A 24862-nucleotide genomic window follows, 5' to 3' on the forward strand; every position below is an offset into this window, starting at 1 on the left:
GTGACCACACAGGAACACGTTCACTGGTTTTTCCATGTTACCCTTTAGATAAGCAATGCAGACAAAGACTAATGAATAAACTGCATAGAAAATAGATATGATCAGTCAAAAGGATTGCTGAGCCTTTCCTTTCTAAAGCGAGAATTAGCGAGAGACCAAAGCAAAGAGAGTGGAGTGAGCAGTTGTATCACTGAGTTTATTCAGGGGACGCATTAGGACCTCACTCACACTTTTTCCCTCCCTGAGTGAGATGCTTTGGCACAAGACACAAGAGGAAGAAGAAAGACTGGCCTGTTCCTCCTGTGCAGCACTTTGCTGGCCAGGTTCCCTCGGTTTTGTTAATGCAGGATAAACCGCAAACGAAGTATGACTCACAAGAAGGTTTTAAGAATCTACAACAAAGGCACTTAATTATTCATTTCCCATTCAAACTGGCAGATTGTTTATGGTTGGTTATTTCACACTATGTCTTGCCAATCTCAGGCCAGCTAATTAGCGACCCTTTCTGGGTTTTTGTTCTGTTATTCCACAAGCACCACGAAAAATCTACTGATGCTTTACGTGAAGGGCTTAGCAACTAAGAAAGCACAAAGAGCATAGCAACATTCAGCATACATCTCAGTTAATGAAAGAAACCAAATCTTCTTGCATTGTCTAACATCTAAACTAGGTAAAAGAATCAAAACAAACCAAGTTTGGGCAGTATTTCTAGAAAGATAGAGACTGGGCGATGGAAAATGGCTTAGTGGATAAGTGGAGATGTGAGATGCATAAGTAGGACCTTAGCCTTGGAGGTCAGAGCATTTAAAAAAAATGTGGATTTAAATATAAATACAGAGCCCAAAACTGTGCTTATGAAATATGAGATTCCACTGGGAGTGTGGAAGTGTGCAGGGTGAGACTTGGATTGGCATCACCTGACTGACATCTTGGGTGGTTTTTTGAGCAATGTCTTCTGTGGACCCAACCAAAGGTGTCCCACAGACAAGCTGAACTGTAAATGTTCCTGAATGGCCAAAATCATGCACTCTTTCTTTCAAACAAGCACAACTGACTGGAGGTTGCTAGTATAAATACAAGTCATTTTATTAGTCAGCTGAGGTCAAGAGCTCTCTGGTGATGACGCAAAATTGAATGAGTCTCACCTGTACTGGGCGTCCTCAGAGGTGGCGCTAGGAAACCTTGACTCATCACGTACCGGTATTCAGTGTCTCTGACTGGGTCCTTCTGAAAAGCTGTTTTTGCCCCACTGTGATAACTATTATGGCCCTTTCACACGCATATTTCAAGTGAAAGCAATTAATCTGACAGAATGAAATAGGGAAACAGAAGATTCAGTGGAAAGCACTTTCCTCTAATTCACATCTTCCAAGCTACTCTTAAAAAAAGCCTGACACAATAGGTCGGTTATCTTATTCTGAGTGATCATACACAGAAATGTGTGAATTTAGAAATTATATACATGCTGCTTCCTCAATAAAGTTTTTAGCTCATAAAACCTGAAATGGATCAATCTGCTACCCAACAGACAAAATACTGCATAAATAACAGGAACTTGACCTTAGGTAATTTTCACAAATTAAGAATCATTTCTCATGACATAACATAATCTTGGCCTGAGCTGTCCATCTCTAAAAAAGCACTTTTTATAGTCCTGGTCTCTCTAGTGCACATATTGAAATTTTCAGTGCATCAGAAAACACAAGTTGAATAAAACTGTACACTGATTAAGCAAGACCTACATAACACAAAAGAAAAAAAGACTATCTTTGTGCCTTTAAAATAATGTGTTCAACAATTAAATATTTTTTAAATTTATTAATTTATTTATAAACACAAAAATGTTTCCAGTATTTAAAATACTTAGTATGGTTTGTCAAACCTGTGAAAACCTGAATACAAATTTATAAGAAATCTACAGATGATACAGGGAAGCATGAAAAATATACCATCGTAATGAACTAACTGGCAATGGGTTAAACAGAAAATTGTCAAAAGGAAAGAAATATTTGATTGAATGCCAAGAGACAAAAATGCCCACTTACAAGCCACATAAGATGGAGTCAATCAGTCTGAAAGAGCAAGATGGGTTAGGATATCCCAACATAGAAGTCTGTGGAGGAGTCTTGGGGACACCTTCATCCAGCACTGAATAAATAAAGTTGGATAACAATGGTAACATTATGAACATGTTTCCATATTTCCATGTTTTGCATTTTTGTCATTTTTAGAGGTCTTGTTGAGCTACACAAAGGGCAGCACCTGGAAACATAGAAGAAAGTGGGTTTTTTACACAAAGATGGTGAAGAAACAGTCTGCCATATCATTTTCCTGATACAGAGACCTATAGAGTGCTCTTCCATCTTTCAATTCAGCATCCTTGACAAAGACTCATCTGTGCCTGATGTGTGGAATACAGGACAGGGCCTGAGAACCATACGGAAGACTGATATTTATACCACTGGCATGGAAATACTGTGGGAAAAACTGGACAACTGTACTATTATTACTGAGATGGGTGGGCTTTGCGCATACAAGAGAGCGAGCGGAAATAAAATACTTCAGTTTGTGTAGTCAAGAAATACGTGGCAAAAGTTATTTCATCAACAAAACAGAGGCAACATGGAAGAATATCACTGGATTGCAACAAACCTAGATTTCCAACAACCTAGATATTGTTTCGGAGTATGAAAGTAAAAACAACCTATTCTGCTATGTTAAAAAAGAAGGGGCACATAGGTTACAAATGACATTTATAAAAATCAAGACAATATTAATGATTATAAAATACTACTGTGTTAACATAAAATGCAATAAGATATATAAATTATCAACATTTTCATTTGTACTTTTCTATTTGAACACAGTAATGGTCCATCATGAAGATCAAGCTATAGTTATAAAAACCAAATAAAATCAACCTACTTTTAAAAGTAATACCCTCTTCTTTTTGTTTACATTTTTTGTGATCCTGACCTTAAAGAGTCCCAAACCTGCATTTTACTATAGCTAATTTAGAATACTTACAGTAGGTCAACAGTGGGTTTAACAGTAGTATATGTACAAACTAGTTCTCCGCCAGTTGAGGTTGTAGAAGATTCATGGTTTCCTCCATATCAAATATGAATTTCCTTCTTAGACATTATTAATTGTGAAATAATTTAATAATACACTGAAAAAAAAACTTTATTTGAGGTACAAATGCACACCCACACTTATATTTTTTATTGTTTCATATACCATTCCTGAAATAATAATGAGCTTTGGGTCACACTTTTGTTTCTTTTAACAACTTCAACTGTTATGACATTTAACATTAACAAAGGTTTGCAATTTCCAGGCTGGTAGCTTAATCACAAAAGTGTTTTCAGAGCCCCAGTTAACATAATGAATGTTTAAACACAGCACCACCACAAGCCATTTCTCTGATTACTATCCACATATTATTATTTTTTCCGCTTAAAATGTTTAAGGGCAAACCTTTAATTATTGCACCATTCTAACTGCTGCCCCCCAGCCATTATCCTCTAGCTGACTAAACTTTGAGGAAAAGAATGCTTTGTTGTGCCTCACAAATAGAAATAAGCAAAGGCCACAGGTTTAGAAAGAAGACCTCATTGGTTTTACAAGTGAAAGTTAATAACACAAAGATAAAAGCTGTCACTTCAAGCAGCAGAGAAATATGGTTCAACAAAGCTAAGAAAACAGGACTTCAAGCTAAGACCTTTTTAATTTTCTAAATTATACATTTACAATTTTTAATTATCTTACACCTTCCATGATAGAAAAGCCATTTAAACCCAAGAAAAAAACGGAAAGAGGAACATGAACGTCTTCTAATCAATCACATCTTCTCTAACTTTGAATCTTGCAGCCCTTTACATGTGAGAACATTTCTTCTAAGCCTAGGAACCTCCAAACGACTGTCGGCTAGTGGCACAGTCCAAGCCTGAACTGGCAATCTCCATGTGACATGTCTCATTCAGTAAAGGACTTCACCGTAAAATTAACAGTTGTAGAGAAGGCCACATATCAGAGTTTTAATCATCTTCCATGACTTTTTCCATGGCTTCAGCTCAGGTACAGGTTTGTTGATTCCTGATTTCTATGAAGGAGGGCAGACATGGCCACCCATGTCAGCTGATTCCTGAGATTTTTATTTGTAGAGATGACTGGAAGACTCAAGCACTCCAGGCAATTCTGCACAGTTCCAAGAGTTGTAAAGACAGTAAAATGAAGTTTATTCAATCTCACATTAAACACTTCCAGGTATTACAAAATTTCACAGAATGTGTCTCAGTGAAGAAGAAGATGTACTGAAAATGAATGTTTTGAAACAGGATATGAAATTGCAATATTAAGAATGTTAGTATACTGCATGTAAGAATGATGTACATATTTGTTTGTGGCATCTCACAATTTTTAGGATAAAACTCTTTTTATTCTGTGAAAGTTAATGACAATAAATGGGAATCAACAAAAATAGTTGTTTTTTTCCTGACCTTATTGTGTAGAAATAAAATACTGCTGTGAATAGTAGGTGAAAGTCATACAGTAGCGTATCGTTATCGAGGTCTTCTTTTCCAGCAGCAAGTGCTTCGCTAGCTCAGACACAGACAGCTCTGCAACTCTAAAGCAATGTGGGAGGATGGGGTCAGAGCTGGAATGCAGAGGCCAGGCTCTGCCACGTGTACTCCAGGGTCCTTACTTTTTCCATCTCAGGATAAACTTGACAGTGGGGAACAATAACAGTGTTATTTACTGCAGATGCCTGCCAATGTTACACACTGCAAAATCCTCACCAATCTTTCTTCACAGTAAAAGTGAGACTAGCTCTTTGGTTACATTCACTTCTGTTTAGAGCTCAGTATAACCTTTAGGCAGCTCAACAGTAATGCGTAGAACAGCATCTGCAACTCCTGTTTTGGTGTTTAAGCATACAATGAGTATAAAACCAGCCTCGGGAATGCCAAAAAATTGTACAAGAGAGAAAACAAATAGGGGACTTTTTTTCAACCAACAACTATTAGAAGATCTGTCTGTTCTGACAGGTAGTGTTTCTAGAAGTGAAATTGCACAACAAAACTCCTTCTGTAAATCTAAAGTTTCAAGGACTTTAGTGTATATACATGTAAGACATTTAAACTGTGAAGCGTTTTATAAAATAAACAAAGGTGTTGTTTTACAAAAGCTTCGAAGACCAAAATCTCTTGCAGTAATCCTGTAAAAGCTGGTATTATGTTCCCAATGATCTTTATTTTTGGTGTAATTTTAATATACATTATTGTGCTGTGTATTTACTGCTTACTTCCCTTTAAATGGTAATTAGCAGTCAATTAGTCTTGGATTGAAAAGGACTGAAATTACAGTAATTGTAATGATTTTAACCACTGTATTACACTTGTGATTATAATAGACCCCCATTTTATTATACTGAATATTTATTTTGACAACTCCTTTAACTGTTGGAGAAAATAATAAACACATAACCATAGAAAAACACTTCAAACCAAACTGCAAAATGGCTCGACTGAAATGCAAGTTAAGGAATCAGGAGTCTGAAGAGACAAAAAGCTCAGTGACAGTGGCACTAAGTAATGTACCTTTCCCTATTTTGTATATAGCATTTGTGTTTTGAACAGGGAAACAACTGTCATGTTTTAAGTTCAGTATGTAACTTGATCATAACTTCATACCCAAATGAAGTGCCATGCTTGTACGCTAAGACCATTGTGAGGATGATATGAATCTCAATCTGCTGAACTTTGCATATGGGTGAGCTCTAAGAGCACATGAGTTAGAGGAGCTGGAATACAAGAAGTAATGTTATTAAAGATTGCTGAATGCTTGAGTTTAACTGAACAAATGAAATAGGAAATCTCTATTCAAATGCTTACCTTCACCCAAAGTCAGACAAGACATTCTGCTACATTCAAGAGGGCTTTGTGAAACAGACAATGGGCTAAATTTAACTAGCCCTGGCCTCTAGTAAAGATTATGTTACAAGTCAAAAACTGCACAAAGATTATCACAGCTAAATTGAATAGAAAATGAAAACTACTCTAAACCACCACCAAAGTAGTTATCGTCACCATATCATTATTATTTCTAAAGTCCTGTTTGAAAGAAAAACTGAAAATTCCTTTATGTCATCATGATTCCCAGCCACCTTCTAAAAATCCTTGCTGTCAGCACACTAGTTTGCTCATGTAAACACATTGCAATATTTATACTTTGAATAACCTGGTTGAACTAGAATCTACTAGATCTTAACCTGAAAAACTCATACAGCAGACTTAGAGTGCTCTTTACTTTCTTCTGTGGGTCCCAGTTCTTTGGATGCTTACACTCAATGTGCTTGTAATACAATACAAGTGCAATAAAGCCTATCTTTTCCAAATCACTTAGCTATACATTATGCTTCTCCTTATCAGCAGTGTTTTTCAGGCAGCAATCTGACTACAGATTCCAGTACAGCCCCAGCTGACAAAGGATGAAATGCAATATTTGCTATTTACTTCCAGATCAGCACAAACGTGGGCAGTGCATCTTATCACTTTACTGAATACTGTCATCACTTTCTGATGTGAACACAAGTCAAAAAATTATTTTGTAAATTTGTAAAAAGGATCAAGGTGCTGGCTACACCAATTCCAATGCCCTCATTACATCCCTCAATCTTTACATTAAATATCTTCCACAAACCAGGGAGCAAATGGAAAGTCCTTGCTTTATTAAGTCAAAGATTCAGAGGAGTTGGAATCCCTCCAGATCCTCACTTTTGAAGAAACTGCTGTGCTACATTCGAAACACAAATGCAGTTACTTGGTGGAAAGACATAAAAATGTCATAATTCTGTCTGCACTGAATGTTGAAAGAGTACTACATAATCTTGAAAAGGTTATTTCCTTCATGTGCTGCTTTAGAAAAGACTTGTTCCAGTCAATGAAACCAAATGCAAAACTATTAGGATTCCTATAATTACTGGTGAGATTTAACGAGTCAAAAGAAAAGGTCCACTATAGTTCAGATCCCTGTAACCAACAGGGTAGCAATTAGGATGACCATGCCGAATATTAAAAATTGACTCTAACAGTCAATTTATCTACAAACTACATGGAGTATAATTTGGACACATTAATGCCTGATATCATTGATATGAAAAAATAAAATGCAATTAGCTTTAGAAATGAATCTAACCCACAATATAGGATTTCACAAGAACATTAATTTGTTTTCCATAATTTGCAATACTAATTGAAGTAGCACTTAAAGCATATTATTAACTCCACCTAAATCAGCACACAAGTGACTCTAAACTCAGCAAGCATAATTCACATCCCTGTCCAAAACAGCTGAGTGTTACTGGATTCCATTCCTCATTAACCCTCACGACTGACCTCAATGAACCGAGGATAAACCTGCAGCCCTCCAAGGCAAAGAGACAAACCGATACACTGAGAGCCACAACCAGATATCTGTGGCTGGTCTCTGTGGCTGGTCTTTACACACCACTCAGACAGAGATCCTGCAGACATCCTGGCTTCCACACAGAGCTAGCTTTTGCTACCTTTATTGGTGAAAAGTTTTCCAGCAGTCTTTCCAGTCATTACTGAACATGTACATAAGTGGCTCATGATTGGTGCCTAGTCTCCCTCATGTACTCTACAGACTTCAGGACCCCTTCTTAGCCCCAGAGCACCTCCGTTATGGTAAAAAAAACTGAAAAACAAAACACACAACACTGTGAGAACAGGCTTATCCCAGATCCAGAATTTCACTTGTCCCACAGATACTGTATATTTACAAGGGTTAGAGTCTCTTTAGTGACATCCTGTGAAGCACTGCCAGACTACCTGATGTGGGTTCCACAGAGATACAATACAAAGTGATAAAATGCTCTGATGAAACTGAGATGGTAGGTTGCAAAGATATATAGCTGAGTTAACTTATTACCATCTTTAGGAAGGAGGAACTAAACACTTCATATTATAGAGGTAGGCGGTTCAGACAGCCACTGCTCCTGAAGTTTTTCCTCTGGGCATTTGGCAGGGGGTCATCCTGGGACTGGAGTGCCTGACTTTGGAACTGAAAGATGGTATCTGTTCCAGATAGGACAGGGGTAAACTGGTGGTCTCCGGATGTCGCCTCAGAGGCGGGACTTAAGCAGCAGGCAGAGAAGCATTCACAGCAGAGTTCATTCTCATCTGTGAACAGTTCAAACCTGCACTTGAGGTCTCAGTTCATTTGGAGATAGCTAGGGGCTTTAAAGTTTGGTTCTTTTATAATCTCATGCTACAATATACTGAGCATCAAACACATCAACTCCTTAGGCTTGAATATTTAAATAAAAATAAGAATACAGATTATGAATATTCTTCAAATGTTTTGGCATTCTTTTGATGAATTGATCATTCACCACTGACTGTGACAGACTCAAGTAACCTTGACTGTTGCATAAGTACCAAATCACTTCAATAGTGCAAAGTGATGATTGGGCACAGTGATGAGGTCAGTTAACATGCTGAATGTCAAGCCTTTTCTCTGCGATACACTGGTATTCCACCCAGGGTGTACCTTGCCTTGCACACTTGTTGCTTGCCGGGATAGGCAACCCTCCACTGCGACCCTGAATTGGATGAAAATAGCTGTATGGATGTCAAGCCTTGTGAAAATCAAGAAAGAAAGACAGAAAAGAACCAATATGAGAGCAAATGAGAGCTAAGCCTTCATCTTACTGGTATGTTGAAGGAAGCTCCATGTTGTATCAGGTGCCAAGCCAGCTCCTATTTAACAATGAATCAATGAATCATGAATTTGTGTACATCAACCTGATAGATCTCAAGAATAGAGCATAGATATGCACAACAATAAATTGTCTACAACATCTATAAGAGACAAATAAATAGGAGGTTCAAGATTAATAGTCTGGGCAGGAGTGTCTAGCCACTACAGAACTCATCCTTTAGTGATTGATTGCAGTCTGGCTACACTGTGCTAAACTGATCAAGACCTAATACCTCACTTGCTGCCTTTCCTGTATAATCACCCTAGCATGACAATATTTCAGAAGGACAGCCCATTAAACCACGCTGCTTGTGTAACAATGGCTTTCTTGACAGATAAGAATGTAGCCTTATCCTGTGGGTACCCTATTCATTAAACATGAGCACAATTGAACATTTATGGAATTAACCTGGACAACATGTGGCATTTAGGGCCAGAGACAAGTAAACAGACACATGCTTGTCCAAGCTGCATGAGAAGAATGGGGCTACATCAAGACAGGATCTGCAACCTGGGGCAAAGAAGCAGTACTCCCCCTGTTGATTACAAATGTTAGACAGTATAATCATTTAATTATATCAGTTCATTAAAATGTCAGTATACTAAAAATATAAATCAAATATGATGCAGTTACAAATTATGTTTCTTTAGATGCTCGGTATAATTATTGTTTATTATTGCTAGCGACAAATTAATTTCAGAAATAATCAAAGTAGGCAAATTGTGAACTAAGGCACCAACCTGCTTTACCTAAAGGTATACATAACTATCCAGAAATATTCCCCATTGATATCCATCTCAAGGTAAACTTACCATTAATTAACCATTGTAGTTCAACTCAGAACTGTATGTAAAAAGTTGAAGACTTGTTCTACTCTTACAGAAGGACAGCTAAGATGGCATTACAATTAACACAGCATAAGAAAGAGTACCACTCATGCCCATGCTTTACCGGACAGTGCAGTCACATCCTTTCAGGGGAAGAGGCAAATCTGGCGGTACACCATACCTGCAATTCCCTTTTAAAATGATAAAGAGCTTTGAAAACCAGACGTCAAGCCAAACTGTGCATCAGTGACCTCCTGAACTATATGAAGGCATCTGGTTTTTCATGCTCAGTAGGCAAGAACTATCCAAATCCAATCAGGAGGTTTCCTGACAACCTCCCAGTTTAGATATCTCATTTAAAAAAGGTATGTCCTGACAGAGCTAGCAGCTCTCCAGATTATGACTCAGGAGAAATGCATCACTAAAATAACTCAGACAAATGAAATAAATCATTATCACAGTAGCTTTAGGGAACAAGAGTGATACTCTTTGTAACAGATTATCTTTTCCTTTACATTATTTGTCACATTATTTCACTTATGCAATTTGCAAAATATATATGTAAATAAAAAAGTTGGTGTTTGATTGCGATCAACACGTACAATTTAGTACAAGTCTTGGGGAAACTCCTAAAAGTCAAAGTTTTTGGTCAGCCTTCACCTGATTTATTTATTTATTTCAAAAACTGCACCAAAAGATATGAACATTTTCATATCTCATTTACTTGAATGTCTTCTATGCAGTAAAACTGTGTTGACTGTGAACAGCAATAACACACAAGTGAAAAACTGGGTTGTGGCAAACAGAAAACCATGGGGAATTAAGGTGCCTTCACATTTGACAGAAACATGCAAGCGAAGTCACAAAATGCCTAGCCCATACCACATGTGACTCAGAAATAGATCAAACCATTGCTAATAAATTGTAAAGAAGCAATAAAAAGGGCAAACCAAATGTTAGTACGTAGTTAAAAGAGTACAATTTAAGACAAGGCTTTGTTAAGCTTGTACAATGTTCTTAACAAGACTTCCTTTTGAATACTTTGTATAATTCTGGTCACCACATCACGAAACAAACAGATGCTGCTGAGAACAGAGAAAACTATAAGGGAACCCGATTAAAGTAAACCCTGTGGACTTCTTCAGAATAAATGGTGAAAGACAAACATGTAAACTATATGAAAGTGCATTTACAACCAATAAGAGGACGCAGTTCTTTATGCAAAGGGTTGTGGGAGTATGGAACAAGCTAACCAACTATGCAGTCAAAAAAATAAAATTCAAATGTATACAATTAATTTAATCCAATCAAATGTTTTCTTTTGTCCTCCAACATTGGGGTGTGAAATTGATTTGAGGAGTGTGAAAGGCATGTTTAACCTACCTTTGAAATGGTCAGTTTCGTTCCAGGCACGTGATTAAATGGATTCCATTTTTGTCAAGAGACTATTTCCCAACACAGCTACATTAGCACAATTCTACAGTCACCTTGAGTCATTCACATATATCCAGTGCGAAAGCAACTTTAGGGGGTGCCCTAGGAGTAGAACTAGGAAAAACTGCTTTTATTTGGATGAAAAAGTGCTATTTTTTGTCTTTGCCATTATGACTGAATTCAAATGATAGATGAATCTTACAGTACATACAGTTTTTACTATTAATTATTATAAATATTACAGTTTTTGGGCAGTGATATGTGTTCCTGGCCCTGGGAGACCAGAGTGCACCAGGTTCTGCTGGAAACTTATAATACACACCAACTAGTAGTGAACATCAGTGATTAACGGTGAACAGCATCATTGTATAAGCCCCTTTCTAAAACTGAACCCAATGTTTTTTTCTGGTTTCAGGGATTCTGAAACCCCTCTTCAAAAATAACATCCACGTTCTTTCTTTCAAAGGCAATGCTTGAATTTCATTTTCAATCACATACACAAAACATCTCTCAAGAGCACTAAGGCTAACGAAGTAAATGAACGTTCTTTAGGTATTTAATACTTTAAAAGAGTAAACAGTAATAAAACTCCTCAAGATATGAATGCGTCAGTGATAAGAGCAGAGAAAAAATGACTAATATGCACTTCATCCCCAGAATCCCTGCTCATCATCCATAGACAAGTCAGCAGAAGACTTTAAACATACAATACATGTCATACATATTATTTATCACAATTTGCTGCCACAATATTTTACATTAATGTGGCCTGATTATTTGATTTACTGAGAGAATAAAACATAAACCAAAGTTTAGGCCATCAGAAAATATTAGTGAAAATAGTTTATGCTAAACACACTACACCTCTCTTTTGTATTTGGGAATCACCAATTATTTTACTTTTTTCACCTCCACAACTGCCAGTGGCTAATTAAATGGGTTGTACCAGCATGGGAGAACATGCCATGGGTGCTCATCTTCAAGCCATGCACCATGTTGTTGTACCAAGCCCACTGCACACGTAGCAGAATGCAGTAACTGATGGATGACTGATAATTCTCGCCAAAAAACGCCTGGTAAAACCGCAGGGGTCAGTGTGGTTCAGGTGGTCTCAACCCACACAATCCCAGGGGTGTTCACCCATCAACTCGCAGGCAAATGAGGAATCCCAATCGCTGTCACCTAATGACAATTCAAACTGGTGGTCTCAGGACTATCTAGCTCTCAGCAGTGGCAGCAGCAAAGATGACTTGGAATACAACCAGCATCCATGAGTTAATACGCAGAGGCTCTTTTCTTGTTGTGCACTGTGTAGAGAGAGAACACATGTAACCACTTAAGCCTTTCCTGCTCTGCACTCACCTTACATTAGACTCAGCACACTGCCCTGCAAGTATTACAAGCAAACTTTATTTTCTTTGGAACCTGAAGGCATTTCACTGGAATTCAGTAAAAGGGATAGGTAACAATTTCCATAAGCCAGGGAAATAGAACAAAAACAAAAGATTCTGTCTCTACCTTGTAAGCCACGGGTTTTGCTTCAAAAAATAAAATTACTAATAATTGCTTGCTATGTGTGCAGTGTTTTGCAACCCAAGGATCCCAAAGTGTTTTATATACAGAAGGGGACCCACTTTATTCACCACTGATGTGTAGCACCTAGATAGAGGACATGTAGCAGCCATTATAAACCAGCACTGCGGTGTTATGTAGAAAGTGAGAAATTACTTCACCAACTGAATTAAGGGGAAAATTATGGAAGTCCAATAGTACAAGACCACAATGGAATTTAACCAAGACACCAGGATCAACACCCCTAGCCTTCTGAATGTTTAAAGTTCAAGGAGTCAGGGCCTTAGTCGAAGGTATCAACCTCCTGCTGGAGTTGGTACCATTACAAATGTTGTGAGTTGTCCTGCTGTCTTGAGAAGAAGGTTGTAAAAGATCTTGCTACAATTTTGTATAAAAGTGTTGCACTTATTACTGTGTTTAATCTATTTCTTTAAATGTCTATAATTCATTAAGCTTACTTTTAATTGTTTCTCTTGTTTTTATTTCTCCAGAAAAAAACAGCTCACCTACAGTAAGCCAGAAGAAAATTTCATAACTTATGAAAAGCTATTACATAGACATACTGTATTACTACTATCACAGCTGGGCTTAAGACATAATAGCACACATTTTAATACATCAGGTATTGCTTAATAGAGATTATTTTAAGATGGCGAATTTTTAAAACCACTTTAATTTTTACATTTTGAATCACAGGTAAAGAGATAAATACAGTGATTAAGGAGACGTTCACCACCATAGCAAACCAGAAAACTTTCTGCATAAGTATTCTGTCAGTGTGTGGAAAGAATTGGATTCTCAACTGAAAGGAAAGGTCTGAATTACAATCAGGATCTAATCATTAATAATGTTCTACTCATGTTTTTTTAATGAACTGGAAAATTACAATTTTTCCATTCATTCCATTATTAACAGACTACATTACCATAGCACCCGGCAAGAAAACCAAGCTCCCCCCGCATTTCAAGTCCACCCTGTGCTTCTCACACTTCAGAAAAGATATCCCATGGTGCTCTGTAGCTCCTTACAGCTCCTTACATGTAGCATGTACTTAATTGCAAAATAAAACAGTTCTTCCGAGCCCCACGAAACCCACACAGAGCGTCCCTCAGCACTCTTATTATAATCTCAGCCAACCAAGGTGTCACTGTCATTACTGCAGCAGGACTCCACCCTCCTGGTTTGATCCCAGTTCTGTCTGGAACAAGAGGTGTTGGAAGATGACACTCTTCCTCTCAGGCCAGCCACTTCTGGTGTCTCAGCTCTGTTTTTAAGCTCCGGAGGAGTGTGCTCCCAACACATACTGCACACACAATAAAGAATTAGAAGCAAAAAGCACTTGAACCCCCCAAAAATGGATTACTAACCAGCCACTACTTCTCAAAAGCATGCTGTTTTCATGGAAATATATAAGTCTCCTATTACACAGCAGTGGGATATTCTTTAGGCTAATATCAGATGCTCTGTTATCTAAGGCTCTTTCATTACCATGAGAAACATTTGAATAGCTCCAAGGCAGACAAGATAAATGCATAATCTGAGAGGCATTAAAAACCTAAAAAATGGTATTGGTTGCAATAGTCATATGCTGTGCTCTTTAATGTCTCTAGACATACGACATGAAATAATTTTGCTGCTTCATCTGCACAGTCTCAGGGATCCTCAGCTAATGGAAGCCCAAGTGAAAAAAGCTGCTGTGTAAGTCAAGTCCTGTTCCTTAAACTTTTCTTATGACAGCAGCATTTCTTAACCACTGTGCTTTCAGACATTAACGTGTATACTGTACCTTGCAAGTTTGGAAGGATCCTGTATAAAAAATATTAAAAAATGAATACATTTGGATAGTGTTTATATATTAATCTAGGTGTCATGCTGCACATGTGATGCATACACATGAGACAGAGGCTAGGCTCCAAGACTGGACATGTGGGAATCATATGTTGTGCAAGTTCTGTTTTTCAAGACTGATGGACATCCATCCATCTTCGAGCCCCATCATCAAATGCCGGGTTGCGGGGGAGCCAGAGTCTATCCCAGCAGGCATCAGGTGCAAGACGGTGTACATCCTGGAACACCAGTCCATATCAGGGTAGAAAGGTACAAACACAGACACAATCACACCAGGGACAAATTTTTCCAGAAGTCAACCAACCTCTCAGTATGTCTTTGGATGGTGGGAGGAAAGCACAGCACCCAAAGGAAACCCCCATGAACATGGGAAGAACATGCTAACTTCACACAGATAGCACCCCAGGAATTGATCCCAGGGCTCCAGTGCTGTGAGGCAGCAATGGTAACCACTGCGCCATTGGTGAACATAAAAACAAAAAAAATGTCTGTAAGCAGCTGAGCAAAAACTCAGAACAACACGGTCATCAATTCCTGCTTAATAAGCATGACTATACACATTGAGTAGTTCAAGTAGGTAGCTACATCAGCATGCATAGGCTGCAAAGGAGCAAGTTAAAGTTTATTCCATGCTGAAAAGAGAAGAAAAGAAACACAACGTTTCGGCTGGCTGTGGAGCCTTTTTCCGTTGTGACCCCAAATTTCACACCCAAAGAAGGCTCCACAGCCGAAGAAAACATTTTTTATTTTCTTCTCTTTTCAGCATGGAATAAACCTTTCCTTTCCTTGTTCCTATACACATTGAGACCAATTTCAAGGTTACGATCCAACAATTAAATAAGTTCTGTTGATAATATTAATAATGTGTTTATGCCTGCTACATGTACGGGTTTCTGGACACAGGGGCGGCGCACCACAAAATATTTTATATTTATGTAAGTGTGAGGTGGAAAAAATGGAAAAACACTGACTTAGTCCAACATGGCCTTTTGTAAGGCCGATGGAAGAATTCCATTTAAGGTGGGAAGACACTTTCAAACAACCTGAAAACTGCTATTTACAGTCATACACTGGACTTTCCAGTTTTGCCCCAAACATAATGAGGCCTGTCGCCCAGACGATAAGAATGTCATATTGCTGAAAAGAAATTCCTCTTACTCAAGTCAAAAACGTATTGCTTGTGGAGTACTTATTAGAATGTGGTGACCTGTGACAACTTCACTTAAGCAATTTGTAAGTACAGAGCCAGGCATCAATTATGGACTTTTCACAGCACACTTAAAAAGTTTAAATTCATTACCCTATCGATCAACAGATAATAAACGTTATCCATCCATCCAGCAGTACTGCTCATTAGCAGCGTTAAGATGCTCAAACTTTGTCGGACTGCCATAGTGTTAAAAGAGAATTTTTATTAAAAAATGAAACATGATAGAACCTCACACCCAGTCAGTCACACAAATATTAGAAATTAGAAAAACATTCCTACTAAACTGCCTGCAAATGCATATATAAGTCCATTTTGTTGTGCTCTGTTAAGTAAAAAGTTTCATTATATTATACCGCACTGCATGAAACTTTTGTGCTTAAGCCCAACATAAACATTATAGCCTTTATATCTGCAGAGAGGAAAGAAATAGCTCAATTTATTTAACTTTTAATGAACTGGAAATCCTCAATCCACACTCTAGTACAGTAAAGAGTTCTGCAAATCGTAGCAGGAAAATATATTCAACTTGCCAGCAACGTATTCACTAGAGTAACATGAATTTGATTTCTTGGATTGATCTTAGTCAGAAAGGTTACAAATAATTTGAGAGAATGTGGTTTAGGCATTGATCTACCCTTCAATCAATTATAAGGTAATTTCAATCATGTGAGATAAATAATTCTTCTATATAAAAACTTTGTGTAGGAGCAAAAACTAATACCAGAACAAGCTGCCTTTCCACTCTCTATAGGTGAATCAGATTTTTATTCATTTCTTCCTACAATCTCTTAACACACACAATAAAAGCACACAACTTTATTCAAAAAGAAAACAAGAAAATGCTTTTCAGCTTTAATTCTCAATCACAGCTTTACCTCAGTCAGTGCCAGCTAGCTCATAAGAACATAAGAAAGGTTATAAATGAGAGGAGGCCATTCTGGCTTACTCATTTGGTAGTTAATAGCTAGTGTGGTAGTTAATGGCTAACTGATCCAAGTATCTCATTCAGTTGTCTCTTAAAGCCAGGATCTCAGCTCCTTCCCAGAAAACACAATCCCACGCAGACCTTGAGCACAACCTTTAAAGAGCACTTAGACCAGCAGTGAGAATCACTACACTGCTAGAGACAACTGCAGTGCTTGTGTGTCATTTCACAACACCTTCTTCCCCTGCATAATAAATCACATAATCTTAGATGAATGCTTGACTGCACCTTGGTCTCAATGAAAAGCTTTGATGTTATCTCCATTTAAAGTCTGAAATGATTTAATGCTTCCTGTAGATCCTGAAAAGGAAGTGTGATATCCCCTTTTATAATATTTCTAGTAAACACCATCAATCCCGCCAACGGAAGTACTATCCACATATTTAGGTGTACTGCAATTGAAAGGCAAATCAGAAATGATGAAGACTGGCTACCTAGTTCACAAAAGCAAGAGCCCAATGTACCCAATTTGTACAGTAAAACCTCTGCATGCCCTCCTTTATTCCAGGGGCAGGAAATCTGCAGCCTCTCAGACACAAACTGCATCCCCATTCCACACACTCCAGGATGTCAAAAACAAAGGAACTCCAAAGAATACTATGAGAGTATTTACAAAAGATTTCAGCCATCAAATCTCTAATCTCTATATAGCCTAATTTTTTTTTTTTTTGGGGGGAGATGGTCAACATACAAGTTAAGTTCAGAACCACAAATGCAGTCTTTCACACAGATGAGGTTGCACAACGGTGCTCTGATCACAAGAAATGCAAGGGAAAAGGATAGAACTCTTTATTAAACATAACCCCATCACTTTCACAACCTACATGTAAATAGATGCAAAAACAGAGTAACTTCAGCTATTAAGGCAGGAGTGCCCGACTCCAGGCCCTCAGGGTTGCTGTCCAGCAGGTTTTATGAGTATCTTTAAACCTCTGATTTTGTAAGAACAAGGAAAGGCTTCAGCTTGTTCAATTTAGTCAATAATGAGTTCAATTAGGTAATTAAAGGCTCAGGCGGACAGAATAAACATTCTTTACTCAGAAATGGTCTGGCCCTCCAGGAGTGGAGTTGAGTTACGCCCCTGATTTAAGGATTCCACATTGTTATAATGACACTAAGGGCAAACACTCTGCTGACGGCAGGACTGCAGCAAACTCGTACCCCCATAAAACAAAAAAAAGCTTTGGCAACCAAGCCTACAGTCTTTCAACAAGCACCTTATTGAGCACTGACCACTATGCCACTGCTTCTCAGCCCTGATCCTGGCAAAACTTCTGGCTTCAGCTCCAGCCCAGCTCTTAACCACAGGCTCCTTGAGTTGTTTACTTTTGAGGGGATATTTTTCAAATTGACTCTCAGCTCTTACAAGGTCAAAGGGCATTTGCAACAGGTAATAACTCTTTGGTTTCTGAGATGCCCTCCTTCAGGTGCGCTGTCTGAAATGGGACATCTGCAGAAGGAAAATGAAGCTCACTGCAGGAAGGTGAGAGATCAGCTGGAAAGAAAAACCAGCCGGCACGGCGCCCCCCCCCCCCCAAACAGGGGTTGGGGACTACACCACTAAGCAAACACACAAACTGATAAACTTCTGCCCAGTGCCAACTTCCTCTCATAGCTCATCACTGAGAGTGATGAAAATGGCCATAGCAAGTCAAGGGGTCTTTTATTTCATTACTGGGTATTCACACAACCGCGTAAATATGTCCTCCTTTTACACAGAAATGAAACAGTCCAAATGTAAGAGTACGTGGGCTGCACAAGCCAGCTGTATGGTATGACAGAGCAAAGCCACACACAGATAATATGCTCCCAGGCCCGCCAGATCTGCCTGCTATTGTCAGCCGTGCAGCAGTTCACAATCAGGCAGGGCCGCACGCCAGCTGCTCTCTTGGGAAAGCTCCGAGAGCAGGCGACTGAAAGGAGCTCTTGCACAGACACCAGCTGAATCCTCACTCTTTACCAAATCCTGTCCTTCCCATTTCCTCCCACTAAAACGTCTGCTCAGCTCTCAAAGGAAGAAAATGTCACCACAAACAAAGCACAGAGGAAAAGTAAAAAGGAAATGTTGTGTAGCATAACAAAATGAGCTTGCTGACGTAAATAAAAAAGCACTTTTGCAGGGGGTTCCTTCGGAATTAGGCCCAGTTGACATGTTATTAAGGCTTAAAGTGGCCTTGGGCAAATCAATTCAAAATTAAGATTTATCTGACTTCATAAAAGAAATTTTTACACATTCTTTCTGACTTGGTTTCTCAGACACTCACAGAGAATTACTAACATTTCAAAGAACAGGACACCACAATGGTCAAAGACAGACAGTTCAGAAATCCTGAGACGAGACAAGAATATTCATCCTGGAATCAATAAAAAGGTAAATATTACAATGACGTTTTCCTTCCTGGATATTTGCATAAATGCAAAGCCTAGTGAGTCACTAGGTGTTATTTAAGAGTAAGTGACCTTAAAACTTCAGAACAAATAGGAACACTATTATGTCAGCTGAAATCTGGTACTAAATGAATATTCAGGACACAAAATAGCTTGCTTCAGATGGGTTTAATTTCTATTATATTATAAAATTATTTAATAACCCACAAGCTCTAAATGACATTGAAGGATTGGAACGAGAACGACAACTATTATTCTTCGAGACTAGCTGGAGAATCGAAGTTAAGGCGCGTCGCGTTTTTGGGATAGGCCAACACAAACATTTAACTATAAGACTTGAAAAACTAAAGATGTCTATTTTGTGATCTCAACATGATGGATTTCTGACATAAAATGTGCAATACAACATAACCTCAAACAGTGAATTCACACAGCTTTTGCAGACAGGTATGGCGATGACTGAAACAATACAACATTTGAAACTGTCAAAAACGTCGGCTTTCCTCATCGCGCAAGCGATGCATACAGCGCAAACATCTCAGGTTTGATTCAGGGATCCTGTGCCATTAGCTGGGATCAGGATTCCCCGAGAAGTCCCCGTGTAGTTGTGCAGCATTTTGCAATCTGACATGTGGGACCCTGGTGACTAGTATCCCTCTGGTTTGTTATAGAACTGGAAACGCTGGGATATTTGAGCTCTATTATAATCACATGTCAAAACTGAATTTTTTTTTTCGGATCTCATATTCCTCGTTTTATGTGATCAATTTTTGTATACAAGCGTAAAAATCACAAGCCTCCGTGGGATACGATAAATCAATATTTAGGACATTCCGTGTCGCTCTGTTTTGGGAACAAACAACAACATTTTGGCCCACTTCAAATAGTCATCGCAATCAACATTCATAAACTTTTTTTCATGCTTAGGTTTCAGACCAACATGCATTTTAAAGTTTACACAATTTCTGGAAAAACAATAAGGTAATTATTTTAATAGTTCTGTAAATATGAATCATACACGCATGCAACACAGAATAATTACCCTTTATCGGGCCGACGCCTCCAAAACGGCTTATATTTTTACAGGTGGGCATTTTACTGGAGCAGACTGAGTGGAGTTTAAGAGCAGTGCCGCACCCAGGATCTGAACCCGCAACCTTCCAGACTTAAGTCTAGAGCTCTAACTTCTCCTCATGGTTGTAGAATAGTTGTATTGTCTTTGCCACAATTATAAGTAACACGTAACCGCAGCTAACTTAGTAGTTTCACAAATATTTTAAAGCAGGCTATGCATGCTTCCATCATGTCACTCACATAAATATTTATATATTTATTAATATTTTCAATATCTAAGAAGAAAGCGAAAGCTGAAATGAATAACATTCATTTCGGTAACTTCGCAGCTGGCAGTTTATTTCAAGTGGCAGGTTTTTCAAATTAACCAATCAATGCCAAATAACGTATTTTTGAAGTCTCGCTCCGGGCGAATGGACCCTCACAGATGGTCAGTGGAGGACTGGATATCTATCAAGTCTGACAGGTCTTGTGCCTTAAAAAAACGATATTAGCATAACTTTTAAGTTCCCCGTCTTCCCGGTGTTTCATTGAAATGGCTACACGTTGTTTGTGTATTGCTCTTCTACAATAAAACAAAATGTGACACGCATACTATAGTAAACAACGCCCACAGTGCTTACGACTTTAAAAAGGCAAGGTGCTCTCTCCCTTATTTGAACGATGCCCGAGGTGGCAGAAACATCATTCCTCATCTATTGTTTACAAAACCAGTTTACTCAGCACCAATAAACGCCAAAAAGTTTTCCCAAAAACACAGGTCAAAAAGATGAAGTAAAATCACAATACAGATCGCGGCACTGACTTCAAGACATCCCTTAATGATCTCCAAAGAAGACCAGCAATTGCCTACACATTCAAATAATAAAATATTTCCATTAAAAAAGTAGTAAAAAAAGTCAACTTACGGACTTTAATTTTCTTGTGGTCAAGCTTACGGACCGCACTTTGTAAAGTTTCCAGTCGATGTTGTATTCGGGTGGATTTCTGCGCTATGAGACCGGCTTCTGCTTCTATCTCCCCAAATATATTGCTGGCGTGTTTCGATAAATCGGAAAGTTGACAGAGGACACTGGTCAGCGCGTGACAGCAAACCTCCTCCAGGGATGCGAACAAGACTTTCTTCTGAACTTTGTAACCATCAATCCCGACGAGTCTCCCATCTCGGCGGTCACCCAGTGATCTCATTTTGCAGTCCTCCTCGTTCAACCTGCACAGCCGCAGGGGTTCCACGGTCCTCTGGTGAAAAGGCATTTTTAACCCGGCTCCACGAAAGAGAATACGGAAAAGTTAGCCTTTATGCTTAAGGTCCACGTAAACGTTGCATTGAGTCATACATTGTAGAGTGTGCACACAACACATCCCGCCATGTTTCACAGAAGATGCAAAATTTAGCCAGTGTACGTTGAATCACCAGAAGTCTGCTGAACAGCGAAGTCTGGAAACCAAACTCCAGCAAAAAGTGAAGCGCTGTGAATCAAAAGGAAAACACGGCAAACCACGCAACCACCTGTGGGTAGTGGAACCGGAGTCTGTGCTTCTGCGCCCGAGAAAAATCCTGGAACGGAGTTACCTGCGTTTTCCTATCGGGAGCGGCGCTCTGTCTGGACAAAAATACGGACTGGATTTTCATACGGAACACCGTCATATTGCATGATACAAGATAATGTAACGCTTGCTTGCTTTAACCAGTAAAGAACACGGTCTAACAAGTTGCAGGTCCTAGCCATAGCATTGTTAATCGTTTTTTTCATGTTATATTGCCAGATGAAAACAACAAAATAACACATCTAAATCATATTAAGAAGGAAAGGTATCCAAATATAAACAGTGAACGATAATTTTCAGTTCAAAACATTTTTTTTTGTTTAAAATAAAATATACACTCTTGTCTAACGCCCTGCAGCTATTTAGGGATATAAAATCCTCAGCAGGTGACAACTTTGAAAATAGTGATAATTGAGACCGATTAAGTTAATAAATGGCTCACTTGGTCAAACTATTTTCAGCTCCTTCATCCATCCCATCTTCTAAACTGTTTTATCCAGCATATGGTCGTGGGGTTTTCGGCTCATATGGTTTGAACATCCAGATTTCGTGACTCACGGGGACAGGATTACTGGAATTAAATAGAAAAAATGAGGATGATACAGATTTTACATCTGTACCAGCCTTTAAAACAGGAAACGAAAAACGAAAATTCACGGAATATGTTTTTTTTACTGAAGCCTGCATAAGTCTCTCTCAGGTTTTGTAATGTATAGAATAAAGTAATACTGGCTTCCACTAATTTGCGATGGGTTGGGTTGTCTTTGAACTGTAGCCCAGCTGTAAATGTATGTGTGCAGTACTATATTGCCGATTCATCGTCTGAGGAATGTTGCTAAAATAAGACATATTATCTCAGCACCCGAAGATGAAAACAAATAATAGTGTTTCATCGTCTTCTGGAATCCCAAAACGTTTGCTGTCTCTGATCCTTCGGAACAATGTTGCAGCTATTTTACAAAATTTAGTGATCATATCCCAGTTGTGGTGGCCCCGTTGCATTGGCTCCCTGTGGAGAGCAGAATTAATTTTCTTGTAACTTGGAAGGCTATGAATGGATTACCATCATTTAATTACAAGAATTACTGACTCGATAATGACCCTGACCGTACAGAGTTTAGATTTATTAGCACCGAAAAATGAAAATGGCTGACAGAACGTTTTGCTCTGTCTACACTTTTATTTCCTGGGACTATTAATTATTTTTTGGATTTACTGTAGGCCTGTATGTTTTATGCATATGTATGTGCAGCATATGTGCTACAAGATAACAAATCGGATTTAATCAATTCCCCCTTTTTTGTCTGATAGTTAAGTGTGGTTTACGGTAAGTTTTTGACACCGACTGAAATAAAATGTAAAACTGGTTGTATCTCTGCCCGGGTAAAGGACACTAAGTAGAAGTAAACAGGAAAGAAAAAGAAAAAAAAGACTCGGGTATTTGGCTTCTGTAAATCACTGCTTGATTTATTACGGTCAGTAACATTCCTCCATATGTATCCCCCTTCTCTGATGTAGGTTGTTGTTGTAGGTTGTCTGATTTAAAAATATCTTAAGAGTATTTTAACTACTTTAAACAATATTTAGTCCAACTACATCGATCCCACTCCAACAAATAAAATCATACGAAGCGGAAAAACCCCGCAGTTTCCGCGTAGGCAGGTCAAGAAGGCCACTTTGTTTTAACATTTTACTGTACTTTCAAATACCGGGTGTCACTAAGCACATCACCTGCAAAAGTATATGGTCACTTGGCAGAGTTCATAAATGTGATACATAATCGGATAAAATAAATACCAGTGTCCACGACTAAAATAGTTAAGCAGCAGTCTACTTTCAGATTATGTAATGCCATTTAGGTGGATTAGATTGTATGTTTTGCTGTCGCATTTGAGGGCTTCTTTGCACGTGTTATAAAATAAGTATGGATATTAATCTGGTAAATAAATACGGGAATTTAAAAGTCTGATAAGTAAACATAAGTCTTTTACAAAAGTATCATCTTCGCTTGGAATTATAAATCGTGATCCAATTGTTTTCGCCTGGGGTAAAGTCATTACTGAGGTCTTGAAATTCTGTTTTTCTTTCATACGCCCGTTTCAAGATAAAGGTATGTACTCTCTAAATATACGAGAAACCCAGATATAAAAAAACCTACAATAAAGGCACCACAAATTACATTATTAAATTGTAGATTTCAACACAAAATAGAAAATAATTGATTAGAAAAATCTGTATTATAGATACATTAGGAAAAAATGTTGTGAAAGTATTATCTCGAACATTATTTTAATTGATTTAACGCCCTCCTGTGGCCAAATAGGAAAGTGAAAGATGGAGGGAAATACAGAAAATAGTTTTTTTTATATAAAGAAACACTATTAATTGTTTGTATTTGAAAGAAAGTGCAATGTCGTATTCTAAATTCTACTACTCGCTAGTGTTTACGGCATCTTTACTGATATTGGAACACATAATGTAATGGAGCAAGGTGAGCAAAAGCAGGCGTCAACTTTCCGGACCACCTGAAAGCTTTCAACTGAAAAGACTTAACTGTAGACAAGATTAATTACATTAAGAAACAGGTAAACCAATCTGGGGCAAGAAATTAGAAACCGTTCAACTAGAATTGAAGACACCGCAGAGCAGAGACAAGATCATAAATAAACACCAGGAATGTTAGGAATACAATGCAAAAAGCAGAAGCTACTGTTGTAGCAGGTGACTCAGATGGAATCACACAAACAAGGATAACAGCGGCTGACGGTGAATAACACGCACTATGTGGTGCATTCTGGAGAGACACAAAAGGGGAATAGGTGGAGGTGTAACGCTATACTTCAAAAATATCATTCAGGCACATGAAAAAAGCTTGGATCAGGGTTGTCAAGTCCAGTTACCGCAGTCGCTAGTCAACATTTTCTGGATTTGTTTCTCTTGAGGTCTCAGATACGTGTTCGGTCTAGTTCTTCAATTAATTGTGAAACTGTAAAACGTCTTACGAGGCTCTTATATGTTTTATAGGTACAGTAACTGTTCCTTCAGTGAAGTGAATGTTTTGAGCTGTAAGAGACCTTACGAAAAAGTCTATGTTTATGAAAGAATTAGGTAAGTTGATTCATTGACTATTCCGGTTGAAACAAACCAGAATACGCCCTCCAAGAACTGAGAGTCTCTGAGAGCTCTGA

At 38.3% G+C, this 24862-nt stretch overlaps 1 protein-coding gene across 6 annotated transcripts in view; it reads right to left on the bottom strand.

Moving 5' to 3' along the window:
• Window positions 1–21581, bottom strand: part of nhsl1b (NHS-like 1b) — a 184359-nt gene extending 162778 nt beyond the window's left edge. For 3 of the 6 annotated variants that reach the window (XM_069179408.1, XM_069179387.1, XM_015344886.2), the window contains exon 1: window positions 21035–21581. In XM_069179408.1, the coding sequence (XP_069035509.1) occupies window positions 21035–21380 (346 nt within the window). In that variant the 5' untranslated portion in view covers window positions 21381–21581. The remainder of the gene's footprint in view (window positions 1–21034) is intronic. The other 3 variants (XM_015344913.2, XM_015344903.2, XM_069179405.1) reach the window with 1 other exon arrangement.
• Between the last annotated feature and the right edge of the window lie 3281 nt (window positions 21582–24862).

Source organism: Lepisosteus oculatus, chromosome 2, assembly GCF_040954835.1.
Source record: "Lepisosteus oculatus isolate fLepOcu1 chromosome 2, fLepOcu1.hap2, whole genome shotgun sequence".
NCBI classification, from domain to species: Eukaryota; Metazoa; Chordata; class Actinopteri; order Semionotiformes; family Lepisosteidae; genus Lepisosteus; species Lepisosteus oculatus.